This window comes from Arachis hypogaea, chromosome 11, assembly GCF_003086295.3.
Source record: "Arachis hypogaea cultivar Tifrunner chromosome 11, arahy.Tifrunner.gnm2.J5K5, whole genome shotgun sequence".
In the NCBI taxonomy this organism is placed as follows: domain Eukaryota; kingdom Viridiplantae; phylum Streptophyta; class Magnoliopsida; order Fabales; family Fabaceae; genus Arachis; species Arachis hypogaea.
The window spans coordinates 44,254,641-44,271,907 of NC_092046.1; the positions used below are offsets into that span (position 1 = coordinate 44,254,641).

Here is a 17,267-nt window from a genome sequence, read left to right on the forward strand (position 1 = left end):
TGTGCCAATTCTTGGCCGCAGCCAGAGCCAATACTACTTTTAATGTTGTCATACGAACCACTGGGCTGAATGTGTCAATGAAATCCACTCCTTCAATCTGAGTGAAACCTTTGGCCACTAATCGAGCCTTGTAATGTTCAATTGTCCCATCAGGGTTGAATTTGATGTGGAACACCCACTTGCATCCTATGGCTCTCTTGCCATGAGGAAGTTTCACAACTCGCCAAGTTTGATTTTTGTCCAACGCCTCCAGTTTACTTTGGATTGCTTCTCTCCAGCAGGGGTGATCAGCAGCTTCCTCATAGTCACGAGGAACAACATTGGTAGTGACGGCCAGAGAAAAAGCTTTGTGCTTTGGACTAAGTGCATCATAGGAAATGTGTTGTGAGATCGGATACCTACTAGGAGCATTGGAAGTGGAAACAGTGCTATTTATCTTACAATGGTAGTCCTTTAAGTAAGGTGGTATTCGTTTGACCCTAGATGATTTTCTAAGTGCAATTTGGGCATTGGTATTTGGTGTCGGTGATGCATGTAATGAATGGACATTGATGTTGTTATCTAGTGTAGGTGCATGAATGCGTGGTTCTTGACTGTTGTGATCAGTATATGCTATGTGTTCGGGTGTGTAAGTGTTTGTGTCAAAGTTTTGATGAAAAGACAGTTGTGGAGTGTTCTGAGCAGTGCTGCGTGTTTCATGCATTGAAGATGAGAAATTACTGTCAACAAAAAGAAAGTCATATGCAAATGGATCAAAATTATGCACTTGAGTATTATGCTTTTGGTCATTATTTGCATTGTGTAAATCAGTTTCTTGTGTGGAATATGGAAAATGGTTTTCATAAAAGATCACATTTCTAGATGTGAAAATGGTTTTAGACTTCAAATCCATGAGAGTAAAGCCTTTGGTGCCTTCTTTAAATCCCAAGAAAATACATTTTCTAGCCCTTAGGTCTAGTTTGGTCCTGCCATTTGTAAGTGTTGATGCATATGCCAAGCATCCGAAAATCCTTAAATTTGATAAGCTTGGAATTTTTTTGAAAATAACTTCAAAAGGGGATGCATTGTTGAGAAATTGACTAGGTTGTATATTAATTAAATGCACAGTAAGTGTTGTGGCAAAGTTCCAAAAATATTTTGGCATGGATGAATGAAAAAGTAGTGCTCTAGTTACCCCCAAAATGTGTTGATGTTTTCTCTCCACTATCCTATTCTATTGGGGAGTTTCAACACATGATGTGTGATGTATGATGCCATTTGATGCATAGAAGGATTTTAGAGAAAATTCAGGACCATTATCACTTCTTATGCATTTTACAACCTTTTCAAATTGAGTTTGAACCAGTTTTACAAAATTCTTAAGAAGCTCCGCGGTTTTCGATTTTGTTTTCATGCAAAAAATCCATGTATATCTGCTCTTATCATCAACTATGGTTAAAAAGAATTTATGACCATGTATTGAAGGAGTTGAAATAGGTCCTCATATATCGACATGTAACAGATCAAAACAATTGAGGAATTCAGTAATGCTGTAAGAAAAAAGCAATCGTTTTTGCTTTGCCAAGTGGCACGAATTACATGGGTTTATTTGTTCATTACAAGCAATAACAGGATGAGTTTTATGCATTATTTCTAATCTGTGTTGGAGAATGTGTCCTAATCTAAAATGCCAAAGTGCATGCGTTGCAGTATATGAATGAGCATCATCTGCAGGTGCTTTATTTCTTGTTACAGCTGCTGCAACAATCAGATGTGGGTGATGTGAATTATACATGAAATGGTTGTTTGATGATAGCTTCCTTTTGGTGTGGAGTGAGATCGAGGCTTGACGAGTCATTAGCTTTCTTCTGGCAATAGATTAGACTGCATTGGCTGAGATCATCATCACTTTTCTTCTCAGCAGGTGCCTCAGCAGCCATGTAATTGATGCTGCTAAACTGCCTTTGCCTCAAATGAGGTGGCAAACCATGCTTCTTATAACATGTGTCAATTGTGTGTCCTGGTTTGTCGCAGAAGGTGCACTGCATCCTACTGCCTCTTCCTCTTCCAGTTGCATTAGATCTTCCTCTTCCTCTGCCTCTCCCTTTATTTCTATCATCATTGAAGTTTGATGTTGCTTTGTTGAGGAAGATTTTGGTTTCTTGAGATTCATTAAATTGTCGCTCCTGCTGTGTGAGCATGAAAAAGGCAGTGTCGATGTCAGACAGAGGATCCATAAGCATCAATTGTGATCTAGGAACAGAATATTGTTCACTAAGTCCCCTGAGAAATCTGGTTGTGTGGTCTTCGCATCTATACTCCCTCATGACTTTCAATCCACAAGAACAAATTGAATCACAAGATTCACAATTAGGAACGGGCCTGAAATTGTCCAAATCCTCCCAAATCAATTTCAGCTTTGTGTAGTAAGCTGTTATACTAGCATCTCCTTGCTTCAATTGAAAGAGTTCCTCTTGTAATTCAGCCACTCTGAACTTGTCACCTTGATAGTATCTGCGTCTTAAATCTCTCCAAAGATTTGAGGCATTGTTATTCCATATGACACTTCCTGCGATATCTGGACTCAAAGACAAATTTATCCATGACACAATGTACGTGTTGCACCTCTCCCAGGCTTCGAATAAGGGATCATTCTCATTTGGTTTTGTTATCGAACCATCAATGAACTTCAATTTGTTCTTTGATTTCAAGGCTAACAACATGGCTCTGCTCCAAGAGTTGTAGTTATGTGCATTCAATGTAACTGGAATTAAATGATTACCAGGACTTTCACCAGGATGCAAAAAATACGGACTTGCTGGATCTTGCATCGGATTGACTGTGTTCTTGGCTACATGAGCTTAGATTGCTGAAATCTGACTTAGGAAGTTTGCAATTGATTGGGGATCCATTGAATTGAAGTTTGCAGACTGATTTTGATTTGCTTCCATTGTCAATCAAGATTAAAGAAATTCGAAGAAATGTTGAATCGAAAGGGATTTCAAGAACAGCTCCAAGAAAAGGAACGAAATCTGAGAAAGAGAAAAGAGAGGAAGGGGAAGAAAGGCAAGAAATTAACCAGGTCGATGAATCTGTGAAGATGTCAGATTCAGATCTTTCACTCTCGGTCTCGCTAATCGGAGCAATAACCTCTCTTCCACGCTCACCGCACCATGTGAAATTTCATGGAAGAGAGGATTAAGCTCTCATTAGACTCTGTTGTATGAGTCCAAGAGTGAAGCAGAAATCAAATTGGGAAGAAAACCAAGAAGTTGAAAATGGAGGAGCTGTGTTTACAAAGAATGTAAAATTGGAAGAGAAATGAGAATTAGCATTGTGCAGTTCTCTAATCGATGAAAAATGAAAACTAACTTTTACAGTAAGGATTTCACAAGCCATTTATATATATTAACACGTGCAGCAAACTAACTACAACTAACTACACTTCTTAACAACTGGCACTAATAATTACTTTACAATTTCAGCATTTATTCCTTGCACTTAAGTTACAACTAAGTTCAGGAAACTAGAGAACGAACGAAAAATATAAAATATTACAACAAATTTTGTCTTGGTTGCAAAATAACCAAATTCAACTTTTGACTGACTATTGTATTATCTTCGGTTCATAATCACAAGGAATAGAAAATTTTAGTCTTATGTAATTACTCTTCATCATTACAATTATAAAATAAATTTTTTTAATAATTCTTAAAAATTAGAAAAAAGTTATACTTTGATTAATTAGTTAAAGTTATAATAATTTAAATTAAAAATTAATGTTAACTATGATAATTAACACATTTCATCTAATAATAATTAGACATATTATATATAAAAAATAATTTATTCTTTATTTTAAAGAGGATTAAGTAAATTTTATTATAAATATAATGTTACATATTAAATGGTCTCAAGAAAAACTCTCCTATTTGCTTTTTTTTTTTTATTATTTGTTTGCTTTCTTATTACAAGTAATTAAAGAGAAATTACGAAAGAAAAAAAAAAAAAAAACTAGCAAAAAAAAGCTCTATAGCAACACCCAAAATACAGTAAGGTAAGAGATAGAGAATGACTTTTCTACGTATAAATTTACGTTCGACCAGCTGCATGGGATAGGAGTAGTATGTAGTTCTAAACTTGTTTCCCATTAATATGCTTTGAAAATTCAAACCTGATGAGCACATGGTTTGACTTACTTCCATTTCAATTTTCACACTTGTAAATTGTAATAGAGACTGCGCACGTGCTTTGAAAATTTCACTTTCCTTACTATGAATATCCATTCGTTGGACGATATCAAGTAGTTTCAAAATTCGATGACCCTCTAAATAAAAAAATTATTTATAAATATAAAAAATTTAGAAAACCAACTCTATCCAAAATAAAACAGTTAATTTTTTAAAAAATCTTAGTTTTAAAATTTAAAAACTAATTTTATACTGAAAAACTACGCGCCTTCCCACTTCTTTTCGTTTATCTTCTCTTCTCTCTTTTGAATCACTATCGCTTCCATCGTTCTAGAGTCGAAAAATAAGAAGATTCATTTTAATAATATTGGTAGTTTTTTCATTTTTTAAGATTTTGGATGATTATTTTTAGAGTAAAATATATTTTTCATTCTTGAAGTTTAGCAAAAGTTTTAAAAATATTCCTAAGTTTTAAGTTATTTTAATTTCGTCCCAAAATTTTTTTATTTACATTAAATATATTTTCGACAGCTAAATTTTTAAAAAATTTAAGACTAATCCAATAAAAATGCATGAAAGTTATGCTTGATTTGTTTGCGCTGAATGTTGTTCTTATGAAATTATTGTTAAATTGGTCCTAAATTTTTCGAAAAATTAGCTGCTAGGAATATATTTGATTCAAATCGAAAATTTTTAGGACAAAATTGAAAGAAAATAAAATTTAAGGGTATTTTAAAAACTTTTGCCAAACTTTAGGAACAAAAAGTATATTTTATCCTTATTTTTAATAGTTTTGAATATTATTTTTTCTTAGGTTTCGAATGTGTCTTTTTTATAGGTTTTGAATGTTTTTTTTTAATGTTTTGGATGTTTTTATATCTTCTTTTAAGATTTTAGATGATTCTTTTTAATAGTTTTAGATATTTTTTCTTAGTTTTCAAAATTTTTTTTTATGTTTTGAAAAATAACATCTAAAACTTAACAAAAGAAAAAGACATAAAAAATTATAAAAAAATAACATGCAAAACCTAAAATTAAAAAAATCTAAAATTATTGAAAAAAAATCCAAAATCTAACAAAATAAAACATTCAAAATCATTGAAAAAATATCTGAAACTTCTAAAATTTAAACATCCGAAATCTAAAAGTCTTGTTTGTTTTCATTTACCTTTCAATATATATTCCCAAAAAAAAATATCTAAAACCTCTAAAATTTAAATATTCGAAATCTATGTATAAAAAATACCGAAATGATGTCTTCATTTTTAATAGGTTGGTTTCATTTACTTTTAATTATAAATTTTTTAAAAAAAGACTCAAAACCCCTAAAATTTAAACATCTGAAATTTAGGAATAAGAAATATCTAAAATTATATTTTTTTTAATAGTTTGTTTTCATTCATTTTTACTTGTACATTCTCAAAAAACCATCCGAAATCTCAAATTTAAACATATGAAATTCAAACATAAAAAACATCCGAAAGTAATGCTTATTTTTTTTTATCATGGTTAAAAGAGTTCTTATTGTGTTCAAATTTTGAACTTTTTTTTATTAGATTTTAAAAATTTTTGTACAATAATTTTAGATGCTTTTTTTTTTGTCATTTTTCGAATGTTTCTTTTAGGTTTTAGATTTTTTTAATAATATTTTAAATGTCTTTTTATTTAGTTTTAGAGGTTTCTTTGTTATATTTTAAATGTTTCTTTTCAATTAATTTTGTATGATCTTTTTGGTTTGTTTACCGTCCATCTAATAATTGATTGTTGTTGGCTGATACTCGAATGGATTTCCTAATATAATTGTTTGAGTAAACTACCATTTGTACCCATGAAAGTTAAAAACGCTGACATATCTACCCATAAAAAAAGAAAATTACCATTTGTACCCATAAAAAATGGTTTTTACAAGCAAAATTATCCAAACCCTAAAAAATTACCTAAAATCCCTAAATTACCCTTATCTTCACCACCACACCACCTCCTTCACCCAATCACCTTTCTAACCCTAACCCTCTTCACCTAGCCACCACCCCCCCGTTTCCTTTCTAATCTCAGATCCCACTACTATCTCATTTCCTTTATCACTACTATCAACACTACCACCACTATACCTCCATCATCATCTTGTTCACATGCAGCAGCAGCAGCAACAACAACAACAACTACAATAGAAAAAGCAGAAAAAAACGGTTCTTCCTTACTGAACAGCGTCGACGACGATGGTGGCAGTGACACCCACCGGCGCTGTCGCCCTCTCCTCTTTCTCCGATCTCTTGCGCGCTCTCTTCCTTCTAGACCAGCGACAACGACAGTGACGGACTCAATCAATGGCGGCGACAGATGTGACGGAGCCGGCAGCAGCAGGGCACGACGGCGCCGATAGCTCCCCCTTCCTTGGTTCTGGCTCGCATCTCCTCTTTGGGCTCCCTCAACAACGACGATGATGATGCGATAGCGGCAGCGAGTCCCCACGTTGCCAGTGCGGTCTCGCTCCCCCTCCTCTTCTCTTCTTCTTCCTCGGGTGGGGGTGTGTGTGCAATGTCTCCGTGTGTGAGTTTTGGAGGGAAAGGGGGTGGTGGCTAGATGAAGGAGGTGGTGGTGGAATTTGAGATTAGAAAGGGAAAGAGGGGTGGTGGCTGGGTGAAGAGGGTTAGGGTTAGAAAGGTGATTGGGTGAAGGAGGTGGTGTGGTGGTGAAGATAAGGGATTTTGCAGGTAAGAGAGAGTGTGGGGGCAAAGAATTTGAAGATGGTTCTGTTGTTGTTGATGATGGTGAAGCCCTTTTTCTGGGTTGAGAATTCAAAGAAGCAGAAGAGAAAGAGAAAAGCAAAACACAGAAGGAAAGCGAGAGAAAGAGAAAGAGGAAGGAGTTGGCAGAGTTGACGGATTATGGCGGCGGCGACGAGCTCAGAAAATGGAAGGAGAGAGAGAAGATGGGTTAGTAGTAGTGGTGGCAGTGGTGGGAAAAAGATGAGAACATTGAGAGAGAGAGAGAGAGGAGAGGGGGGAGGGGAGGAGATGATAGTGGTAGTGGTGGAGAGAAGGGTAATTTAGGAATTTTATTTAATTTTTTAGGGTTTGGATAATTTTGTTTGTAAAAACTATTTTTTATGGGTACAAATGGTAATTTTCTTTTTTTTATGGATAGATATGTCAGAGTTTTCAGCTTTCGTGGGTACAAATGGTAGTTTACTCTAATTGTTTTGTGTATATTATTTTCATATATTTTTTAATTTTAGTATTAAAAATAATTGATAAAAATGAGAAATAAATAACATTTGTGAAGAAAATCTCATGTCCTAAGCTGTTCAAGCTGTGATGTTGACGGTTTGATGAACCAGAAGGGATTAAGAGAGGGAGAAAAATAAGTTATTCTCATTGTTGAAGAGAATAAAAAATCCCCTTAAAAATATCCGTTGAGTTATTACACTTTATATACTATGTATCCCTTATGGACTCCCATTAAAAATATATAACAAATAAGCCTACATCTACTATGGATAAAAAAATAATCTAGGTAACACCCTCCCGCAAACTAGAATTGTATAAATCTAACAAACTGGAAACATTAGTAAGAAAGGGACCCAGTGACAGAGCTTTGGTGAGAAAATCAGCAAGTTGGTCTTTGAAACGAACTGACATCAAATGAATGAGACCAGACAAATAATTCTCACGAATAATATAGCAGTCCACTTTAATGTGTTTGGTTCTTTCATGAAAGATAGGATTATTGGCAATGTAAATGGCTGACTGGTTATCATAGAATAGAGTGATAGACCTTTGAAGCGGCAAACCAATGAAATCTATTAAGAAAGATAACCAACTAGCTTCACAAGTGGTAACAGCAAGAGACCTATATTCAGCTTCTACAGAGGACTTGGCAACTGTGGTTTGCTTCTTACTCTTCCAGCTAACGAGAGAGTTCCCAAACATGAAGCAATAACCGAAAACGGAACGACGAGTATAGGCACAGGTATCCCAGTAAGCATCGACAAAAATATCAGAGTACGCGGAAAGCAGCCTGTAGGTGAGAAGTAGTTGCACAGTCCAAAAACCGGCTCAAACGTCCCACAGCATAAGAGATATCGGGTCTAGTGTTTGTGAGGTAAAGGAGTCGGCCGATGTAAGTAGTGTTGTCCATTAAAATGGTACCAGATTTCTTCGAGAGTTTCTGACTATAATCAAAAGGAGTGGAGAGAGGCTTGCAATCTAGGTAACCAAAACCTTTGAGAAGGTCCATGGCGTACTTCCGCTGATAAATGTGAATTCCAGAGTTAGAGCGTGCTACTTCCATTTCCAAGAAGTACTTGAGATCACCAATATCCTTTATTTTGAATTTGTCATCCAAAATTTGCTTGATGTATTGATTTCGCCAATGTCATTCCCTGTTAAAACCAAGTCATCAACATATACTAGAATGGCAGTTAAGCTTTTGGATTGTTTCTTGATGAAGAGTGAATGATCATAAAAAAACTGTTTATAACCAGCATCCACAAGAGTCTGAGTGAGTTTAATGTTCCATTGCCTACTTGCTTGCTTAAGCCCATATAGAGATTTTTGCAATTTACAAACCAAACTTGGTTGTGACACAACCAAACCGGGTGGTATTTTCATATAAACTTCTTTGTCCAAATCACCGTGAAGGAAGGCAGTATTGACGTCCAGCTGTTTCAAATGCCATTTCTTTGCCGCTGCTAATGCTAACATTACTCGTAGGGTAGTCATTTTGACAACTGGACTAAAAGTATCACCATAATCAACTCCTTGCACTTGAGTGAATCCTTTTGCAATTAGCCTCGCTTTGTGGCTCTCTATGGTGCAATCATGATTGAATTTTACCCGACAAATCCATTTGTAACCCATGGTCTTTTTGCCTTTTGGGAGTTCAGTGAGATACCAAGTTCTGTTCTGATCTAGAGCTGTCAATTCATCTTGTATTGCCTTTCTCCAACATTCATGTGCAGCCGCTTTCTCATAAGTGCTAGGTTCTGGATTTGAGGTGATGGCTAGAGAAAGTGACTTATATTTTGGGGTTAGTTTATCATATGACAAGGGTTATGAGATAGGATATAAAGAGTTAGAGTTGGCAAAGTTGCTAGAGTGAGCTGTGTGGGTTATCATACAATGATAGTCCTTCAAATAAGCAGGCAGTTTCTTGACTCTTTCAGATTTTCTAGTGATGCAGTCATGTGTAATGTTGTAGTTTTGTGATGCAGGTGCATTGTTGGTGTGTGGTATGGTAATGGGTGTAATGGAGTGTGAAGAAATTGGAGAGTTCATTGAACTTGAGAAATGTTTATTTGAATCTGTGAGTGTGGTAGGTGTGGGTGATTACAAACAATGTGTGGATGGTGTATCATATTGAAAAAGATCAATGCATTGTGGAGTACGAGTGGGTACCGCATGAATGTCAGTGCTTGTGGAATGTGATGAATCCATATTTGACGATAAATTTTGGATTGATTTGAGTGGCTTTCATCATATAAACCCACATTTATTCATCCAAATAGCATACTTTTGTGTTTTCTCTCTAAATTGAGCTTAATTGTGAAAATATGCTATTTTGTACTTAATTTAACCAATTTTATTCGACTTTCATCCCATTCGATGTCTTGATGGTTTTGATGAGTGATTTCAGGTATAATAGGTAGGAATGGCTTGATAAGAGTGAAAGAAAAGCATGCAATTGGGAGAAAACATAAAGAAAACAAAGGAGAAGCACACACTGGAATGTGCGTACGTACAACCTACTATGCGTATGCACACAAGAAGCACACAGCCATGTGTGCGTACGCACGCACAACATCCTGTGTGTACACACAAGAGGAAAATTCAGCACGTGTGCATACGCACACATGTGCGTACGCACGAATCAGCGCACGTGATTCACTTAAAAGAAAACACTGGGGGCGATTTCTGGACCTCCAGAGCCCAGTTTTGTACTTTTTGAAGCTGATTGAGTGCTATATCAAAGGGGCATCACTCCATATCAAGTGGAGAGCAATTAGGGTAGATTAGAAACATGCTTTAGGTCATATTCTAAAGAGAGAAGCTCTCCCGTCTCTCTAGAATTAGGATAGATTAGGTTAGATCTTTCTTAGATTTAGGTTTAATTCTTGTTTTCATTTAGTTTTCCTTGCCATTTATTGTTATTGCACCTTTGTTCTTTACTTCTATTTGTTATTTTCCTTCTTTTGTTCCTTTATGTTTATGACACTTTGTTACTTTTAATTTTAATTAATACAATTCTTGTTTTATGTTTCTTATTGTTTAATTTAGTTGTTATTATTGTTTTCTTGCAATTGGTAGTTGTAGATTTTATTATCTCTTGTTATTTTACCATGCTTCTCTTTTATACCTTCCAAGTGTTTAATAAAATGCTTGGTTAGATTTTTGCCTAGTTTTTCACACTCTTGGTTGGGAAATTGGGTAATTAGGTGAACTTGAGTGGTGGATGTCCATTCTACATTGTGTGAGGATTGTTAGTTGATTTGGTTTCTACTAACTCTAAGCCTTCCATTAATAGAGTTGGCTAGGACTTGTAGATTGAGATCAACTATGCCCTTTTGACTTATTCTCGATGTTAGGATAGACTAATTGGGATTAATTCTACACAATTACCATGTTTGTGGTCCATAACTAGGATAGGAATCCTTAACTCCCCAATTCTTGCCAAGAGCCCTTTTTGCCATTTAATTTCTATTTTCATTACTTTTACTTGCTTCCCATTTTATTACTTGCCATTTTAATTTCTTGCCTCTTATAAATAAAACCCTCAAATCCCCCATAGCTAATAATTGAACATTTTATTGCAATTCCTAGGGAAGACAATCCGGGACTTAAAACTCCCGGTTATTTTGTATTGATTGTGACACTTTTGAATTAAAATTTGATTGTTGGCCAATTGTTGGGTTTAGATTATACTTGCAACGGAGATGTTCTAACTTGAGAAATTCCAAACCCGCTCTAGGCTATACATCAGAATGTAAAAAATGGAAATTAGGTGAATAGCGTGAGCAACTGCGTATTGCCAAATACAATGTGAAATTCCTGATTGAAATAACAGTGCTCTAGCAACACCTAAAATGTGCTGGTATTTTCGCTCTACAATTTCATTTTGATCTGGTGTTTCTACACACGAGGTTTAGTGTAAATTTTCATATGATGCAAAAAGGAATGTATAAAACATTTTTGAGAAAAAATTTTTTAGAGAATGTGATTGTTTTAATGATGGTGCTAACAGTTTTTGTTCCATTTGACAATATCACATTGATCGGAGCAATATTTTGAAAGCTTGCAAAATTTTTTAAGTTAAAAGTCACATGATCTGTTGCACCGGAGTCAATGACCCATAGTGCAGATTTTGGAGCGATAATACTCATAATTCTCGCATTAAAATGTAATGCAATGGTTTTACGTGGAGTGGAGGTCTGAATGGAATTAGTCAAAATTTGATTTGCATTATAAGGTTGTTGCTGCATATTTTTGTATTTGATCAACTCTAACAAGGCAAATCTTTGCTCTGGAGTGAACCTAGATCTTGATATTCTCTTGAAGACAATTGAGTTGGGATTGCTTGTCATTGAGTATATCATCATGTCCCTCAGTGATCACGTGAGATTGATATTGAATCGGACTTGTGGTATTCTTCAATATTTGAGGTTGAAGATTTATGAATTGATAGAGGAGATTGGCATTGCTCTGGTTGTCAAAATCACCACTTGAGAATTTGTTTACTATGTTCGCCATTTTGAGAAATTAATGAATCATAGAGTAATAAGGATTCAGATATTCTTTCTTCCAACTCGTTGATCGGAACAACTATGTTCGCCAAGAAAGAATCTTACGAAATAGCCTCTCATCAAACTCTATTGAATGAATTTGAAGGAAGAGGTAAGAAGGGGGAAAGGAAATGTCAAAAGAAAAATTAGGGAAAGAAAGAAAATGGCTAAATTGACAACAATTGGATCTCAATTCACAATTTTTTCAATTTGATTAACAGCTTTGTTGCTTTCTACGCACCATGAAGAAAATCTTATGTGCTAAACTGTTCAAGTTGTGATGTTGATGGTTTGATGAAGCAGAAAAAATTAAGAGAGGAGAAAAATAAGTTATTCTCATTATTGAAGAGATTGAAAAATCCCCTTAAAAAATATCTGTTAAGTTATTACACTTTATATACTATGTACCCCTTATAAACTCCCATTAAAAATATATAACAAATAAACCTACATCTACTATGAATAAAGAAATAATCTAAGTAACCATTTATCTTTTGTACCGTAAAAGAACTATATAAAAGAGATGTGTAAAAAATATTCAAATAGCATTTTTTAATACATATTCTAAAAAATTTACAAGGAACTTAACATTTTATTTGTTCAAATTTACAAAATAAGTCTCACATCTTTTTAGTTTTTGATATTTTATTTTTCGTCCAACAAAATCAATTTCTCAATCTCTCGCCCTCCTTTTCGGTTTCTTCCTCCACCTCCATTGCTTTTAGCAATTCATCAAAATTGTACCAGTTTAGCTTTTTCTATCCTCAGTCTTATCTTTTGAGAAATCCATTATTCAATACCATTGAAGAATGGGGGGAGCCTAAAGCGAAAGGAAACCAAAGATAACCTTTGTTTCATATCTCTAGACCTTTGGATTTCGGTAGGTGGCCTCTGGTTCATATTCAGCGGGTCTTATCTAGGATATAGAGGTTAGACACTCCATTTTTAGAAAATGTTTGAAAACGAAGATGTGGACATTAGACATAGTGCCTACAGTATAAATTATTTTTGAATAAATAAAGTGATAAATAAACTCCTGAGTATTTATATTTTGGAGAGATTAGTTTTTAAAAAAATTACTAATAAAATTTTTTAGAATAATAAATGTGAATAAATTAGTTTAAATTAATACTTTTTATTCTAATCATAGAGATAAATTTAAAGATAGTATACATCTACTATCTTAAAAAACTTTATTGGTATATTTTTTTAATGACTAATTTATTCAAAGTGTAAATTTTCAGATTTATTTGTTATTTTATTTTTTTTTTACTTTTTTTTATGAGTAACACAGAATTTTGCTGGATATCCAATTTTTAATAAAAAAAATTCTCTTTTTATCCATGGATATTTTATATTAGAGTGAACTATTAATCTGGTCACTGATAATTTTTCAGAATGACAACATGATCCCTCAAAATAAAAATATTTTACTTCGATCCCTGTCTTTTATTTCTGTGACACAACGCAGTCTCTGTATTTTTCTGTTAAGTCCTGACAGAAAACAATAACGTGTCAGGTTACATGACTGAGGTGTCATGTCATGCTTGCTGAGGTGGTTTTTATGAGTCAAAGTGGACAATAGAAAATGGACAAAAATCTAATTATTTCTAAATTTAAATTAGTTAGGGATTTATTTGTCTTTATTCTTTAAACAATATCTTTTTTCATTTTTTTTATACTCGTTATATTAATGTTTTCAATCAATTTTAGTGCAAAAATATAAAATAGAATTATTAATTTAGTTTAAAATGATAAAAAATTAAGTTTGTTATTACTCAAAATTTTTTTTAGTATATATCAAATAATATTTTCATTAGTTTCTACTTTATTGCAAAAATTATCTAGATCATAATACTAATATACCACAGGGTTATTATTATTAATGTATTAATCGTATTTTAATATTTATAATTTAAATATTTGAAAATTATTTATTTAATTTCATAATAAATGCTATTTTAAAAAATTTGAATAATTTATTAATTAGTTTGTACTTATTATACCACTAGTATTTTTACCCGTAATAATATTATGGGAATATAAATTTGTTAAAATTACAATTCATTTTATCCTGACAGTATAGATTATGCATGGTGTTACGGTGGGTAACCAGAGATTAGTGGGCCGGATGACGTTGGTTGGCCCAAACGCGTGAGGGAGGTGGCTATCGAGTGCACCTGAAACTCGGTGTTCCTCCGTCCGACTTGTGCGTGTGGAAGAATGGGGGTGGTACCTGCAATGACACTCCAATGCCTAAGTTAGCAAGAGTGTGAGCAAGTTGAGAATGTATTGGGACTTAGTGATACCTGAGGGATGTCAGGGTATTTATAGTGGTGAACCAATAACCACCGCTGAAGTAGTGCCACCTTTTTAGGTGGATAACCGTTCCCATATCTTAGGGAGGTTAAGATATGGCTCCACGAAGTGGTTAGAGAGTTTCTAGGGGCAGTTACTCATTCGAATGAGTGTTATCTGTCAGCTAGCCCTCGTATCCGACTTCTTTGGAGCAGGTCGTGTTCAGTACCGACTTCTGGGGATGAAGGCTGGTACTGGGGAGGGCCAACCCCTTTGGGTTGGGCTTCTTTGCTTGGATCCTGGGCCCTATTTATTGGGCCAGGGTATGAACAGTGCCCCTACTCGAGCCCAATTTATTTTTAAGAGTTGGGTTCGAGTATTCAACTCGGGGTCATAGCCGATTTGTGAGAGGACCGACGTGATGGTTTGAAAACCGACGTGATTTTTCGTAACCTTTTGGTTCTGACAGTTACGTCCAATCAAGCGTCGTGTCTGTTAGGGGTGTGCGTAGGGATTTAATAGCCTTGGTAACGGTGCATCTTTATTAATGATTGCCCCGATTTTACCATTATGCCCCTAACGTTCTTATAAATATTTTCCCTCTCTTTTGTTGTTTCGTTTCTGCGATCTTTCAAATTTTCCTTGCATTCGTTCGTGCTGCGTTCTTGCATTTTCGAAGGCTTTTGCTTCCAACCCTTATTTCCGGATAAAGGTTAGTTCTTTAATATGCCTTTGTAGATAAATTTGATTTGTAGACTTTAGTTTCGCATCCTCCTCCCTTTAGAGACCGTGTTGGTGATTTTTCTTTTCCCCTTGTAGGTTTGTTACCCCTTTTTTATAAAAAGAAATGGCTTCTGTAGATGCTCTCTCTCACTGGGTTGATGTCACGGTCTTAGGGGAGGAGCCCTCAGTCGATTCTGAGTTCATTACCAACCTTCGCACTCATCACAGAATTTGTACTTCTGAGGATGACGAACCAAAATACGAATTGGTAGTCCCGGGTCCTGAAGACCGGGTTTGTTTTGGAAGAGTCGATGAGGCGGCCCCTCATTTTTTCTTTATGTATGAGTGCATGATCACCCGTTTGGGTGTTTTTCTTCCTTTTTCGAATTTTGAGATATCTGTTTTGCGTCACTGTCGAGTCGCTCCCACCCAGCTTCACCCCAACTCTTGGGGTTTTTTGAAAATTTATCAATTTGTCAGCCAGGCTTTAGAGTTCCCGACTTCTTTAAAGATTTTTTTCCATCTTTTCCATATGACAAAACCCTTCAGTGGGCTAAACAATAAACAACAGTGGGTGTCGTTTCGAGCCATACAAGGTCGGAGACTTTTTACCCTTTTTGACGAGTCCTTTCATGACTTCAAGAACTACTTTTTCAAAGTGCAAGCTGTAGAGGGTCACCACCCCTTTTTCCTGGATGATCATTCTTCTCCCCGATTTCCTTTATATTGGCTGGAGGCCTCCCCTTGCGAGAAATATGGTCTGGATGACTTAAATGAGGTAGAAGCAGCCATTGTGGGGTTCCTCCGAGAAGCGTGGGGGAGGGCCCCATACTTGGATACTAAAAAATTTCTCCAGGGGTCGCCGGCCTTTGTTCAGTCACAATTAGGTAGCTTTTTGTGTTTCTTGCTTATTTTCGACTTGCAATTTCTTTTACCGACTTTTTCTGATTTTAGCTACCAATTTGTCTTTGCAGAGATGGCAAAAAAAAACGCTCAAGAGTCTTACCAGAGGGTTCAGGAAGCCAAGGCAAAGTCTCGAGCCAGGTCTGGAGGTGTTAGGACGGTTGTCTCTCCCCCTCCTCCTCCTCGGAACGTTGGGACTCCTTCTCAACCTATTGTAATTTCTTCCTCTGCTTCCTCTCTGCCACCCCCTTCCATCCGACCTACTCCCGAACCAGAGCCAAAGAAGTGCAAGACCCTAGAGTCTGGCGCTTCTGGTGAGGCGGACGCTCTTGCGTTCGTCCGAAAGAACATCTATCCTCATGCTCGTATGAGTATGGATGATGTTTCTGTTCGGCACTACCTCACTACTGTGGTTGAGGAGAGTCTCAAGACGGCGGGGGTTTGTGGCAAACTCTTGGATATATTTGAGAAGACTCCCATCAGCTCTTTAGGGACGACCTCGAGGGTCGAGGAGCTGGAGGGTAGGCTTCGTATATATCAGGAGCATGAGAAGGAGTTGGAGGGGAAAGTCGCCAAACTGGAGGGGGAGAGGAACAACCTCCGAGAGAAGGGGCAGAAGTTGCAAGCCCAATGCAACATGGAGGTGGAGTTGAGGAAGGCAGTGCAAGCCAGCTACAATATTTTATTTGCTGATCTTGTGTCTGTAAAGAACGACTTACTGAACGCTCGGAAGGCCTACACCGAGTTGGAGGACTCTATTGCGGATGGTGCTGATGAGGCCTGGAGGATTTTCAAGGAACAGGTCGGAGTTATTGCTCCTGACTTGGACATTTCTCCTTTGGACCCTGATAAGATTGTTATTGATGGTGCCATCGTGGATCCTCCTGCCCCCATAGTGGAATCTGAGTCTGATTTAAAGACTCGGGGGCAGAGGATCGTAGAGTCCCCTCCTCGCTCTAAGGACGCCCCGAGTTCTTCTACCGTTCCTCCGACTTCCTCTTCAACTCCTGCTCCTGGCGTTCCCCCTGACTCTGCTGGTGGTGATCTTCTAAAAAAGTGATTTTGGCTATTGGGGCCCGGCCTGTGGGCCCCTCTTTTTTAAACTCTTTATATTTATTTGTTGGTGTTTTGAACAATTTTTTGGCCTTTTAAGGCCGTAAACAAAACAGTAATGCCCCTTTTTAATAGGGGTTTAATTTATCGTTAAATAAATACCCTTTTTGGATAAGGGTTTTGAGTTACCTTATGCGCGCATGCTTTTCGTGGTTCCTTTGACTCTTTGATCTTTTCTGGAAAAAATCTTTTCTTTGGGATTTGCCTGCTTTTCTGAATTTCCTTGATTCTCAAGGCAGCCTTTTTCTTAGTTTTTCCTTATCTCTTTTTGTTATTCCTAG

The 17,267-nt window shown here is 36.0% G+C and overlaps 1 protein-coding gene across 1 annotated transcript; it reads right to left on the bottom strand.

The window, feature by feature from the left end:
• Positions 1–1,766: 1,766 nt before the first annotated feature.
• Positions 1,767–2,810, bottom strand: LOC140176102 (uncharacterized). Its single transcript, XM_072205976.1, has one exon. The coding sequence runs from the start codon at positions 2,808–2,810 to the stop codon at positions 1,767–1,769; it is 1,044 nt and encodes a 347-aa protein (XP_072062077.1).
• Between the last annotated feature and the right edge of the window lie 14,457 nt (positions 2,811–17,267).